Here is a 14,822-nt window from a genome sequence, read left to right on the forward strand (position 1 = left end):
TTGTGCACCTTGCTATTCCTGTCTGATATTTCCTCTTGGTTTCCACACCCCTGACAAGTTACCAGCTTTGCTTCCCTCCAATCTGAGCTCCCTCTCAGGTTCCCATCCCCCTGCTAATCTCATTTAATTCAATTCCTTGAAGTCATTGATGAAGACATTAATTAGGACAAGCAACAGTCGACTTCCTTTGTAAGAGATCTGGTTCAATGAGTCTTTAATACTCTTTAAAACAAACCTTGGCAATAGTGTGCACTTCCAAGTAAGATTTGACCCACAGTTTCTTCAACAGGTTGCCTGAGGCAACTAGGTTGAAATTGATGAAAGCGGTGTTAATGGGGTGCTATTGAATCTTATGATCTGCCATTACATTCATAGCCAGAACCTATCCCATGCATCATGAGTAAAACTTCAGTACTTCAGGTAAATCTAGGCTGCGACCTTGGCCCTCAAAGACCAGACAGTTCAGTACCCTTTTGTATTATTGCGTTGTCCAGTTTGTGAGCCTGGAGGTCTGGAACAGTTTATGTTTAACACTATTGCCTCATTAGTGGATATGCACCTGTGGAAACAAAATCTTGGACACTATTGTTGCAAGGCTAGTGAGACAATTAGAAAAATCACCTTAATGAGGCACTTTCAGCAGGATTCTCCACGGGCCACTGAGGATTCCTATCTGGTGTATAGAATCCCCAACCACATTTTGGAACAGAGGTGATGTGTGTGGTAATGCTTGGTATGTGCACATTATAAGGTGGCTGAACGTTGAGAGCTTCAGTGTCTGAAATGATCAGGTTTTTTACCTGATAGCTAGTTAGGTGAGTCCTGATGAGATATAAAGAATGTACATAAGAACATAACATAAAAAATAGGAGCAGGAGTAGGCCATCCAGCCCCTCAAGCCTGCCCCGCAATTCAATAAGATCATGGCTGATCTGTCCCAGGCCTCAACTCCTCTTTTGGGCCTGCTTCGCATAACCCTCAACTCTGATTTCAAAAGTCTATCTAAATGTAGCTAATGTGGATTAATATTCTGGGGAAGCCACTTGCTGGGCAGCTCCTCCACTGATGTTTTCCAGTGTTGATCCAAATAGAAACAATGCTTCCCACTCATCACATTATGGCAGCGTGAGTTAAAAAGCCTGTTAGTCTTGTAAAATCTGACTCTGAACCTCCCTTCCCACACCCTTTGATCCTCTGCATCTAGCTTGTACATTCCTCGTGCTTTCAGCCGCCTATGCCTTTTTTTCTCTAATTCCCTCCCTTTCTCCTTTAACAGCCGATACAACACTCATCATTCTTGCCCAAACTATAGATTCCCTTGCTTGATGTTTCATTTTGTTCCAATGTTATTGAGGCAAATAGTTTTATATTCTGTTAGCTTGACATCTGGTAGTTTGTGCTGGTAACAGTACGGTGCCATTCCTTTGAAGTCCTCATGAGACTCCTTTTTCAGGTGCATCCTTCCAGTCACTCTTTAATCCAAAAGACCTTGAATACTTTCAGCAAGTGCTCCCTAATACAGCCATTGTGTGTGTCCGTGTATATAACTCTGTGGGCTAGTTTTCCATTTTCTCACTCCTCCTTACAGACAGACAGAAGGATATTCAGGGAGTGACCTGACTGCACTGGCGAAGGATGCAGCGTTGGGTCCAATACGAGGTAGGTGATGTGCTGGGAAGAGGTTATTCAGGCAATCATGCCTCTGCAGGCTCTGTTGAAAAAGCTATCCAATAAATCTCTCTGCTGTGCTCTTTCCCCACAGCCCTGCAAATTTTTCTTTCAATTATTTATCCAATTCCCTTTGGAAAGATATTAAATCTGTGTCCACCAGCCTTTCAGGCAGTGCATTCCAGATCCTCATTATTCGCTGCATTAAAAAAAAATCCTCATCTCTCCCCAGTTGTTTTGTCAATTGTCTTCAATCTGAGTCCTGCGCTTACCAACCCTACTGCCACTGCAAACAGTTTCTCCTTATTTACTCTATCAAAACCCTTCATAATTTTGAACCTCTATTAAAATTCCTTTAACTTTCTCTGCTCTAAAGAGAACAATCCCAGCTTCTCCAGTTTCGTCATGTAACAGAAGCCCTTTATTGCTGGTGCCGTTCTAGTAAACCTCCTCTGCACCCTCTAAAAAGCCTTGACTTGCGTCCTAAAGTGTAATGCCCAGAATTGGACACACTACTTCAGCTTGCTCCACTGTCTAGCTTTTTTCTATCCATTCTGACGGCTGAAGATGTGTTAAATGGGTTTCTGACTGAAGAGAGACTAGAGAAGCTGTTATAAGTGACTGAAATTGATTTTGTGCACTTAGTTTGTATTATGTAATATCTCCAACTCATTGCATTTTGCTGGAGAAATCACCATGCTGTCGTCAGGAAACTCTGTTGTAGTTTCTGCCATGACTTCAAAGACTCCAGTCCTGTCCCACCTCCAACTCATTGGTTGATGTAGTGGTGTCAATATTCATTCTTTTTTAAATGCATTCTCTGAATATGGGAGTCAGTGGCAAAGCCAGCATTTATTGCTGATCCTTAGTTGCCTTTTAAAGGTAGCAATAATAGATTGAAACAAATGAGTGACTTGCTAGGCCACTTCAGAGAGCAGTTAGTCAGCCACATTGCTACAGGACTGGTGTCACACACAGGCTAAGACCGGGTAAGAATGGCAGCCTTCCTTCCCTGAAGGGTTATTAGTGAATCGTTTGAGTTTTTATGCCAATCTGTCAGCTTCACAGTCACTTTTACTGCTCCCAGAAAATGCTGAGCTGTTCACGTTTGTTTCAGCAGTGTTTCAGCTGCTCTGGTTTGAAGTTTTGAGTTGTCAGAATTATGTGTTTTCTTCTTGCTTCAGAGCTCAAGCCAGAAGAAGTGAAGAATTTGGCTGCTAGTGAGGTAAGGTTCACTTCTACTGCTATGTTTAAAATACATATGGAATTGCTGGTGTTAACTTGCTCTGTTTGTACACTGCTTCATTGTAGCAGCATTTCAAAGACAGGAATTTTGATCATTTCGATGTTTTACTAGGAAACCACGTGATATTCACAGTACATTTATGGAGAGATTGTAGGTGAAGAAAACGATTGGGGTGAAGTGGAGCTTGAGTGGGGAGTGATATTGAAGTGAGGAAGGGAGTGTGTGTGTGTGTGTGTGTGTGTGTGTTATTATATGCTGTTTAACCAGACGTGACTTTGTATCTTGTATTTTTCTTCCTGTCCAGGTAAGAAAGATCAGACTGTCCGACTTTGAAGATTCACGGAGGAAGATCAAACGCAGTGTGGGCCCTCAGACTCTCAATGGGTACAAGCGCTGGAATGAGGAATATGGAGACACTGCTGTTAATTCGTGAGGTGTCAAACCAGCGCAGGCTCCGACCACTGCTGTAAGGGACTTGCCTTGATCAAAGAGTGCAACATTAGTTGTAAGCACCAACTGACACGCACCTCTGGCCTTCAGTACAGCATCCAGAGTTGTTTCATCATAGAATCTAACGCAGAATCAGGAGCACTAAAACTGCCGGGACAAGTTTACAAAATGGTATTCTTTCTATGACGTGCTGCATCCTTTTTTAAATTGAGTTTCAGGAATCTTGTGCCTCTGGATCTGGGACCATGCAGCTGGCTGTCAGTGAAGGTGGAGTTTAGGGTCTAATAATGGTAAAATATTTCATGATTTGTATATTTTGTTTCTGGTGTAAACAAGTTGGTCCCTGTTCAGAGTATACACTGTAGAAGCACAACCGTAGGAAGATTTGTGCCTTAAGTTTGCAGTACATTTGCTTGTCCTATCATGTTAGGCCCCTTTACTCCATGTGACTAATCGGCTCTAAAAGGCACACCGATGTTATTCATTCATAACTGATTATTAAATCTGTTCAGTGCCAAATAAGTTGCTGGTTGCACACTTATGGAAATGGATTCTTTGAAAGAAGACCACTTGCAATGCTTACCAGCTTCTGAAATATTTTTTCTCCTAATATCAAGTAGCTGGTCTCTTGATTTCCTAACAAGTCCACCAATAAATAACTTTGCTTCAGTCGTTCAATATTTCAGTGCAGTGTTTCTCAGGTCGACTTGGTACAAAAGCCTACAGGTGTTGGAAGAATAGCGAAATATGATTGCATTCAAACTTCCAGTTCAGTACATGGCTTCCCTACTATTACATTATATTCAAGACTCTTATTACAAAATTCAGCATTATCAAAACAATACCTTCGGTTAGGCTTCTGAATAATCTTTACTTCAAATAACTGAATCCTTTCAAAATATTGTCACTGGTGGGGTGGGTTAAATGTTCCTAACAGGGATTTGGCAATATTAGGGAAAGACTCAGCTCTTCAAAGTCTCTATCTTTAATATAAACGCTATACTTGGTGTAATTCCCTTTTTGTAATTCATTGAGAGAAATTGCACAGGAGATTTGCCAGCTACTTTTTAAGAAGCACATGTGTCTTATTTACTGCCAGCTCACTTTCATGTAACACTCAAAATTCTGCCACACCTCAGGGAAAAAGTACATATTAAAAGAACTCCAGGAACATAAAATACCAGAGCCAGACTGTGTTTTTCAGTCTGTGTCCCTTTGCATGAAATCATCCAGTGTCAATTTTTGAACAGCAGCAGCCTCTTTATTGACCCTGTTTGAAGATTCCATTGTTTAGCCTTGAAGCCTCGCTTTACTTAGCACTGTGTCCCTGAGTGAACAGCAGCCCACATATTCAGTCTTAACTGTGATCAGTGTCACAGGAGGTTCACCTGTAATATCAAAATTGGATGTTGCGCTCCAGCTGTCACATCTTGTTAATAGTACAAAATAATCATATATTTCAACAGTTACTACACTTCAAAAAGTACTTAACTGACTGAAGCACTTTGGGACGTCCTGAGGTCATGAAAGAGAATACAAGGTAAATAAATACAAGGTTGTCTTTCTTAGAGAAAGGCCATTACCTTGGAGCCTAAAATGTACAAACAAATACAACTGTTCCCTAACCCCAGACTGGTTCGCAGTTACCTGAATTTGACCATTTAAAGAAATGGGCACAGGTTATCCACTTAATTTTTGAGATCATCCCTCGTGGTGCTCAAGTAAACTATTATTGTGACATTATCAGAAGCCACTGCCACCCCTTTAAACTACATTTGGTGATACCAGTCTTTCCAAGTGGAAGAACATTCATTCTGAAAGCTTTTCATTTGCACTCGAGTGGGTGCTGATCCCGATCAGGATTAAGGGGCGGCGCAGTGGTTAGCACCGCAGTCTCACAGCTCCAGCGACCTGGGTTCAATTCTGGGTACTGCCTGTGTGGAGTTTGCAAGTTCTCCCTGTGTCTGCGTGGGTTTCCTCCGGGTGCTCCGGTTTCCTCCCACAGCCAAAGACTTGCAGGTTGGTAGGTAAATTGGCCATTATAAAATTGTCCCTAGTATGGGTAGGTGGTAGGGAAATATAGGGACAGGTGGGGATGTGGTAGGAATATGGAATTAGTGTAGGATTAGTATAAATGGGTGGCTGATGGTCGGCACAGACTCGGTGGGCCAAAGGGCCTGTTTTAGTTGTATCTCTATAAAAAAAAAAGTGAACTGAGCTGGAAGGTTCAGGGATTTTTCTGGAGTAGGTTTGCAGGTTTTAAATGACCTTTGTACCAACTCTTACCTCACAAACTGTTAAATTTTCCAAAGCCATGCAGCTCGCTCCTTATTTGCTGAACTGGTACACTTATCCATTTGTACTTTAGTTGTATGCTGCATGGTTGGCCCTTTTCCTGTGATGCTCCGGACCAAAAAATATCAGAAGGGCCTTTTTTTTGGTAATCATTGGAAGCTCTTGTGCTGCATACTGTCCAAGTGCAGGACTTGTAGCAAAAGGAAGTGAGTGCGAATGCAGAGCTGGAATGAAAAGTGTCCAAGAATTCCGAGAACACTGAAATATAAAACCACCTGAAGGTAAATACCCTGTACCTTTTGCTATTCAGTTTAATCTGTGCTTTGAAACTAACTCTTTAATTTCAAACTTTCTTACAGTAAGCTAGCACACTACAAACCTACACTGCCTAACTAGCAAAAAGCAATTAACTGCCGTGTGGACTCTTTCTAACTTTGATAACTTCTTGGTGATATTTTAACAGATTTGTACGTCACTGCATTGAATTTGACGTGAGTAGTAAGTTTGAGCATGGTGTTCAGGAGTAGGCAGTGATTCTATTTGTTTTATTTTCATATTTGTCTTTCCAGTGCTCTGGTACTGCTGAAACTGGTATAGCGAAAGATAAAATGTCCCAATTAGTGAATACTGTATTTTTGGCACTTTTATTTTTATGTTTTGTATCCATGTGCATGAGCAATTTATTTTGATCCATTTGTTTATCGTGTCTAATATATTGATAAATAAAAGTTTTAATTCAATGTTCGGAAGTTGGGGTTCGTGATTTTATTTGCGGAGCTGAAGGCCCATCGGACAAGAGACCTTCTATAGGTCATGATGGCACCAGTTAGGTTGGTGATTATCATTGCACCTTTAAACAGCAGAGGAAATGGCCCAATGATTGGGTTGAACAACATCTTGCACTTATATAGCACCTTTAATCTCAAAATGCCCCAAAGCATTTCACCGGAGAGTTATCAAACAAAATTTACACCGAGCTACAGAGATATTAGGGATGTGACCAAAAGCTTAGACAGAGGTCAGTTTTAAGCAGAGCATTAAAAGAGCAAGAGTTAGACAGGCAAAGAGGTTTAGAGAGGGAATTCTGGAGCTTAGAGTCCAGACAGTTGAAAGCACAGCCACCAATGATGGAGCGTTTCAAATTAGGGATTTGCAAGAGGTCAGAATTGGAGGAGTGCAGAGATCTCTGAGGGTTGTAGAGCTGAAGCAGATTACAGAGCTAGGAAAAGGGCAAGACCAAGGAGTGATTTTAAAACCAGGATAAGAAATTTGTGGTGTTGCAGCTCAGGAACCAATGTAGATAGTAAGCACTAGGTGATGGGTGTATGGGATTTTGTACGTTAAGATACAAGCAGCAGAGTTTTGGATGAACTCCCAAGTTTACAGAGGGTGGATGGTGAGAGGCTAGCCAGGAGACCATTGGAATAGCCAAGTCTAGAGGTAACAAAAGATGTGAATGTAGGTTTCAGCAGCAGATGAATTGAGGCAGGGGCAGAGATGAGTAATGTTACAGATATGAAACTATATAGTCTTTGTTATAGAGAGCAATGGGTAGATGTACAACTGAAGTGCTTGCTGACCCTCCAGGTGTTAATTGCAGGTTCAGACTTTATAAACAAGTGGTTTAAAGCTGCTATTTTAAAAAATGATCTGCACTACCTCATATTCCCCTGCAGGTGTCATCATCCCTTTTATAATCAAGGGAGGGAGGAAAATGAGTTGAATGGAGTGAAATCACCTGACCTGTTACTTTAATATCCCTTCCATTGTTCACATGATGGGGTGTAGGTTGAGGATTATCACAAGGAGCATGAAAGGGATAGTTGAAATTTCGCCCTGGGGTTATTAGAATGTCTAATGCTTTGCCACAAAGGTGGAGGCTGAGACATTATTCAGGAGTGAATTGGATAAGTAGTTCGAAAAGGGAAGAATACAAAAGGGTGGGGTAAGTGAGATGAGAACAAGTGGCTTCATTTGAAGAGCTGACATGGGATGAATAGGTGCCTGCTGTGTTGCAATTACAATGACTGGGAGAAGGTGTGGAAAAGAGCATTCATTCTTTGTGTGAACAGCATTTTTCCATCTAACCAGCAACAAACATGCAAAAGGTTTACAAACTCCAGAGGGAAAGCAGTTTTCTGGATTTCTTTTGGAGCTGGTGTATTTGAAGCCATCCTCAGTTTTCAGAAGCATTTGTCCCTTTCACTGGATGGTGTAATTTTAACCTTAACCACCTCCATGTTCTCCCTTTGGGTGTATTGCTGAAGTGTCAACTCCGGGCATATTCATAGTTTTAATCACATGACCTCTTACTTCCAACCACTCCACTCAATTAAAAAGCATTCCCCCCCCCCACCCTTTCTAATTATTTTATGATAATCAAAGTGTTTAAGAAAAAAGTTAATATCCTTCTGACTTTTCCCTTAGGTTTTTGCTGGTAGCAGTGCCAGGGGATTAATCTTCAATTCCTGGAGACTCCAGGGCATTCCTGGAGGGCTGGCAATGCTGTGCTGAGGGTGGGGGGTGTTGCTGCATTGTTGGGTGAGCTGTCTGTTCAGGTGGACCATGTTGACACTGAAGATCCTGCGGTCTTCCTAATGTTTAGTTGGAGGAAATTTCTGCTCTTCAAGTACTAGATGTTGGACAAACAGTCTGACAATTTAGAAACAGTGGAGCTCATTGAAGCTGTCCAGTATCGAGTCAGACTCTAGCTGTATCAATGGGTAAATTCATCTGTGTATCTATTCTACCCACGCTTTGTTCCCTGATGTCATTGAACCGAAAGTGTGGGATTTACGCAGTGTCTAATGAATAATTTGTACTTACTGTATGCACTAAAGACACTTGACCGTGTTGGGATAATGGGCTCTGCCGTGGCTCATTTGTGTAGCACTCTCACCTCTGAGTCAGAAGGTTGTGGATTCAGGTCCCATTCCGGTGCTTTGAACAGAGTGCAAGCCGACACTCCAGCGCAGTACTGAAGGAGCACTGCCCCTTGTCAGAGGTGCCATATTTCGGATCAAACATTAAACCAAGGCCCCTTCTGGTATCTCGGGTGGACATGAACAGAGGAGAGCTCTCCATGGTGTCTTGGCCAATATGTATCCCTCAACCAATGCTGAAAAAAAAATCCAAATTGTCTGGTTATGACCTGGATCTTGTGTGCAAATTGGCTTTTGCATTTCCTACAACAGCTTTTTTATGTAGTGCCTTTAATGTAAAAAAAAAAGGAACTTTTCAGGACCATTATAAAATAAAGTATGACACCGAGGCACAAAAGATTTTTAGGTCAGATGACCAAAAACTTGGTCAAATAGGTAGGTTTTAAGGAGTATATTAAAGGAGGAAAGTGGTGTGGAGAGGTTTAGGGAGGGTATTCCAAAGCTTGGGGGCGAGGCAGCTGAAGGTGCAGCCACCAATGGTGGAGCGATTAAAATTAGGGATGCACAAGAGGCCAGAATTAGAAGAGCACAGATATCTTGCAGGGTTGTGGGGCTGGAGAAGATTATAGAGATGGGGAGAGGCAAGGGCATGGAGGGATTTGAAAACAAGAATTTTAAAGACGTCGTTTGACTGGAAGCCACTGTAGGTCAGTGAGCACCGGAGTGATAGGGCAACAGGGCTAGATTAGAGTTAAGACACGGGTAGCAGAGTTTTGGGTGACCTCAAGTTTGCGGAGAGTAGAATGTGGGAGACCAGCCAGGAGTGCATTGGGATGGTCAAGTCTAGAGGTTACAAAAAGCCCCAGATATGAATGAAGGTTTCAGCAGCAGATGAGTTGAGATGGGCAAAGTTGGGTGATATGGAAATAGGTGAACTTAATGATGGCATGAATATGGGGTCAGAAGCTCATCTGGGGGTTAAAGGCTGTGCACAGACTGGCTTAATCTCAGACTATTGCCAGGGAGAGGGATGGAGTAAGTTGCTAGGGAACAGAGTTTGAAGTGGGAAATGAAAATAATGGCTTCAGTCTTCCCAATATTTAGTTAGAGGAAATTTCTGCTCATCGAGTACTGGATATTAGATAAGCAGTCTGATAATTTTAGCAACAGTGAAGGAGTAGAGAAGCGGTGGTGAGGTAGAGCTGAGTGTTATCAGCATACATGGGGAAACTAATGTCGTGCTTTCAGATGATCACTGAGGGCAGCATGTAGATGAGAAATAGGAAGGGGCCAGGGATAAATCCATGGGGGACACCAGAGCTAACAAAGGGGGAGCAGGAAGAGAAGCCATTGCAAATGATTCTGTGGCTACGATTGGAGTCATAGAGTCATGCAGAGATACAGCACTGAAACAGACCCTTCGGCCCACCGAGTCTGTGCCAACCATAACCACCCATTTATACTATTCCTACATTAATCCCGGTGTCTGAGGCCAGCTGAATATGACTGCATAGGTGTTGCCAGTAGTCGTTTACGCAGCGCCTGGCTGTTCTTTGTGCAGTGCTTCTGGCTGCTTTAAGAGCTACGGATGTTAACTCGCTGGGGGCTTTCTTGTAGTTCAACAGTGCAATGCGCTTAGCGGCTATGACAGGCTCCAGCTCTTCATTATGAGATTGAAACCAGTCTGCATTTCTCTTCACACTTTTGCCGTAGGTGGTCAAAGCTGACTCATAGATGGTGTCTTTGATATGGGCCCACTTGGTCTTAGCATCCCCTATGGGAGTGTTTTGAAGGGCTGTTACAAGTGAATTTAGAAATTTTTGTAACAGCTGTGGATGAGAAATTTTGCTTGTGTTGATGCGCGGGTGGCCCTTCTGCTTGGAATGATGCAACTTCTTTGGTCTGAGTCTAACCTTGCTGCACACCAGGGAGTGGTCGGTGTCGCAGTCTGCACTGTGGAAGCTGCGTGTGATTTGAACACTGTTTAAGGCAGCTCGCCTTGTGACAATGAGGTCTAGCTGGTGCCAACGACGCGATCTTGGGTGCCTCCATGAAACCTGATGACAGGGTTTAGTGTGAAAGAACGAGTTGGTGATGCAGAGGTTATGATAGGTACACAACTCAAGCAGTCTCTGCCCGTTCTCATTCATCCTTCCAACGCCATAGCGCCCAAGGCAGGAGGGCCATGAGTCATGGTTGGCCCCAACCCTGGCATTAAAGTCCCCCAGCAGGAATAGGTGTTCGGTTTTGGGGATGCTGCTAATGATGGAGTTCCTCGTAGAACTGATCTTTAGCTTCAGGTGGGGAGCACAGTGTTGGAGCATAGATGCTGAGTAGGTGTACTGGACCAAAGGTGGTGAGCAGTCGGATGGACAGTATGCGTTCCGAGCCATTTGAGGGAGGCTGTATCATGCTGAGCAAGGAGTTTCTAATGGCGAAGCCCACTCCATGCTGTCTTGGTTCTTCAGGATCCCTGCCCTGCCAGAAGAAGGTGTAGTCTTGCTCTCTTAGAGATCCACTCGCGGGGAGGCGTGTCTCCTGAAGTGCTGCAATGTCTACATTGAGTCTACTGAGCTCATTGTTAATGATGGCGGTCTTCCGAGAATTGTTGATTTGTGTAAGGTCTTCCGACAGGCCAGGACACATAGTTCTGACGTTCCAGCTTGCAAAGCGAAGGGCTGGTACCTTCTTTCCTTTTTTCGTGTTGTTTGGTGCGGTGTTTCAGTCCACCTTTTGGGCAATGACCCTGAGCTCCAAGCACCCATTTGAAGCAGGTAGACCGTGGCAGGACAGAACCTTATTGACCGGGGGCTGCCCGGTTTGAGGCGGGCGGTAGCTGTCCAGTGAGGTGCGATGACCTCTCCCACTGACGAAGGCAACCCGTGGCGCCCAGTTTCTACGCCAATTTATCTGGACATATAACCCGTAACTGCTGCCTTCCATGTTGTTTCAGTTGCTGTGAGGCAACTATGGAGTGACCTCTCCATGGCGCATGCCTGGCGAATTTGAGGAGGTTGAGAGTTGCCCAGTCATCAAAACCCCCCTCTCGGCCTTTCTGGTGGAGTCCAAAGGAGTGCAGAGCACGACGTTTGGCACCGGTATGGCTGCAGGAACTGCTGAAAACATGTCAAAGGTGACACGTGACCGCCTACGGGGTTCCACTCCGGATTTTCTGTTAGGGTTTACTCCCTTAGCCTTGGTCTCTCCTGAGACGCCCACAAGGCAGTGGGCTTCATCAGAGGAATGTATGATGGCATTAAGAGAGCCCTTGGGCCAACCATCAAGAAGATTGCCTCCCTCAAATCTAAATCGGGGACATAATCACTGACCAACGCAAACAAATGGACCGCTGGGTGGAGCACTACCTAGAACTGTACTCCAGGGAGAATGTTGTCACTGAGACTGCCCTCAACGCAGCCCAGCCTCTACCAGTCATGGATGAGCTGGACATACAGCCAACAAAATCGGAACTCAGTGATGCCATTGATTCTCTAGCCAGCGGAAAAGTCCTTGGGAAGGACAGCATTACCCCTGAAATAATCAAGAGTATAGCCAAGCCTGCTATACTCTCAGCACTACATGAACTGCTATGCCTGTGCTGGGACGAGGGAGCAGTACCTCAGGCCATGTGCGATGCCAATATCATCACCCTCTATAAGAACAAGGGTGACCGCGGTGACTGCAAAAACTACCGTGGAATCTCCCTGCTCAGCATAGTGGGGAAAGTCTCTGCTCGAGTCGCTCTAAACAGGCTCCAGAAGCTGGCCGAGCGCGTCTACCCTGAGGCACAGTGTGGCTTTCATGCAGAGAGATCGACCATTGACATGCTGTTCTCCCTTCGTCAGATACAGGAGAAATGCCGCGAACAACAGATGCCCCTCTACATTGCTTTCATTGATGTCACCAAAGCCTTTGACCTTGTCAGCAGACGTGGTCTCTTCAGACTACTAGAAAAGATTGGACATCCACCAAAGCTACTAAGTATCATCACCTCATTCCATGACAATATGAAAGGCACAATTCAACATTAAGGTACCTCATCAGACCCCTTTCCTAGCCTGAGTGGCGTGAAACAGGGCTGTGTTCTCGCACCCACACTTTTTGGGATTTTCTTCTCCCTGCTGCTTTCACATGCGTTCACGTCCTCTGAAGAAGGAATTTTCCTCCACACAAGATCAGGGGGCAGGTTGTTCAACCTTGCCTGTCTAAGAGCGAAGTCCAGAGTACGGAAAGTCCTCATCAGGGAACTCCTCTTTGCTGACGATGCTGCTTTAACATCTCTCACTGAAGAGTGCCTGCAGAGTCTCATCGACAGGTTTGCGGCTGCCTGTAATGAATTTGGCCTAACCATCAGCCTCAAGAAAACGAACATCATGGGGCAGGACGTCAGAAATGCTCCATCCATCAATATTGGCAACCACGCTCTGGAAGTGGTTCAAGAGTTCACCTACCTAGGCTCAACTATCACCAGTAACCTGTCTCTAGATGCAGAAATCAACAAGCGCATGGGAAAGGCTTCTACTGCTATGTCCAGACTGGCCAAGAGAGTGTGGGAAAATGGTGCGCTGACACGGAACACAAAAGTCCGAGTGTATCAAGCCTGTGTCCTCAGTACCTTGTTCTATGGCAGCGAGGCCTGGACAACGTATGTCAGCCAAGAGCGACATCTCAATTCATTCCACCTTCGCTGCCTGCGGAGAATACTTGGTATCAGGTGGCAGGACCGTATCTCCAACACAGAAGTCCTCGAGGCGGCCAACATCCCCAGCTTATACACACTACTGAGTCAGCGGCGCTTGAGATGGCTTGGCCATGTGAGCCGCATGGAAGATGGCAGGATCCCCAAAGACATTGTACAGCGAGCTCGCCACTGGTATCAGACCCACCGGCCGTCCATGTCTCCACTTTAAAGACGTCTGCAAACACGACATGAAGTCCTGTGACATTGATCACAAGTCGTGGGAGTCAGTTGCCAGTGTTCGCCAGAGCTGGCGGGCAGCCATAAAGGCGGGGCTAAAGTGTGGCGAATCGAAGAGACTTAGCAGTTGGCAGGAAAAAAGACAGAGGCGCAAGGAGAGAGCCAACTGTGTAACAGCCCCGACAAATTTCTCTGCAGCACCTGTGGAAGAGCCTGTCACTCTAGGATTGTCCTTTATAGCCACTCCAGGCGCTGCTCCACACACCACTGGCCACCTCCAGGCGCTTACCCATTGTCTCTCGAGATAAGGAGGCCAAAGAGAAAAAAAAAACATTAATCCCATATTCCCTGCCACATCCCCACCTTCCCTCAATTCTCCTACCACCTACCTATACTGGGGGCAATTTCCAACGGCCAATTTATCTATCAACCTGTAAGTCTTTGGCTGTGGGAGGAAACTGGAGCACCCGGCGGAAACTCACGCGGTCACAGGGAGAACTTGCAAACTCCGCACAGGTACAGATTAGATAAGAACCAGGTGAGGAGTCCCACCCAGCTGGACGACAGCAGAGAGGTATTGGAGGAGGATGGTGTGGTCAACCATGTCAAAGGCTACATTGTGACAGTGAGTACACTGCAAAAAGTACCTTATTGGGTGTGAAGCACTTGGGGGCATCCTGAGGTTGTGAAAGGTCTTTCTTTCTCGTGATCATTATTAGAGAGTAGCCTGGAGGAAAGTCAATGTTAGAGAAGAGAAATAGCAGCAGCTCGACAAAAAGACAGATGAGTGCAATAAAATATTTGTTAAAAGTTATTTGAATTTTAAAGTGTTCATATATGTTTAGGTGACTGGCTGAAGGGGAAAAGTAGATTGAACAAATCATTCAAAGTATTTGAGCAAAGGTTGCCATTGTGTGCAGTTTTGGTCTCTTTATCTGAGGAAGGATGTTCTTGCCAAGGAGGGAGTGCAAAGAAGATTTCCTGGGCTGTTTCCTGGGATGGCAGGATTGACGTATGAGGAGAGATTGGGTCAACTAGGCCTATATTTACAAGAGTTTAGAAGAATGAGAGGGGATCTCATAGAAACCTATAAAATTCTAACAAGGCTAGATGTAGGGAGGATGTTCCCGATGGCTGGGGTGTCCAGAACCAGGGGTCACAGTCTCAGGATACAGGGTATGCCATTTAGAACTGAGATGAGAAATTTCTTTGCTCAGAGGGTGGTGAACCTGTGGAATTCTCTACCACAGAAGGCGGTGGAGGCCAAGTCATTAAATATATTTAGGAAGGAGATAGATATATTAATGCCAAAGGGATCAAGGGATATGGGGAGAAAGCGGGAACGGGGTACTGAATTAGACGA

The 14,822-nt window shown here is 44.7% G+C and overlaps 1 protein-coding gene across 6 annotated transcripts in view; it reads left to right on the forward strand.

The window, feature by feature from the left end:
* The window catches only part of spast (spastin), a 139,815-nt gene that overhangs the window by 71,818 nt on the left and 53,175 nt on the right, over positions 1 to 14,822 (forward strand). For 4 of the 6 annotated variants that reach the window (XR_010970913.1, XR_010970916.1, XR_010970915.1 and 1 more), the window contains 3 exons: positions 1,589 to 1,659; positions 2,853 to 2,893; positions 3,219 to 5,940. Coding sequence is in view for 2 of the 6 variants with exons in the window: in XM_068020361.1 (XP_067876462.1) it covers positions 1,589 to 1,659; positions 2,853 to 2,893; positions 3,219 to 3,347 (241 nt within the window). In the remaining 4 variants the exon portion in view is untranslated. Of the gene's footprint in view, positions 1 to 1,588; positions 1,660 to 2,852; positions 2,894 to 3,218; positions 6,404 to 14,822 lie in introns of those variants that run through there. The other 2 variants (XM_068020361.1, XM_068020378.1) reach the window with 2 other exon arrangements.

This window comes from Heterodontus francisci, chromosome 3 (assembly GCF_036365525.1).
Source record: "Heterodontus francisci isolate sHetFra1 chromosome 3, sHetFra1.hap1, whole genome shotgun sequence".
Classification (NCBI taxonomy): domain Eukaryota; kingdom Metazoa; phylum Chordata; class Chondrichthyes; order Heterodontiformes; family Heterodontidae; genus Heterodontus; species Heterodontus francisci.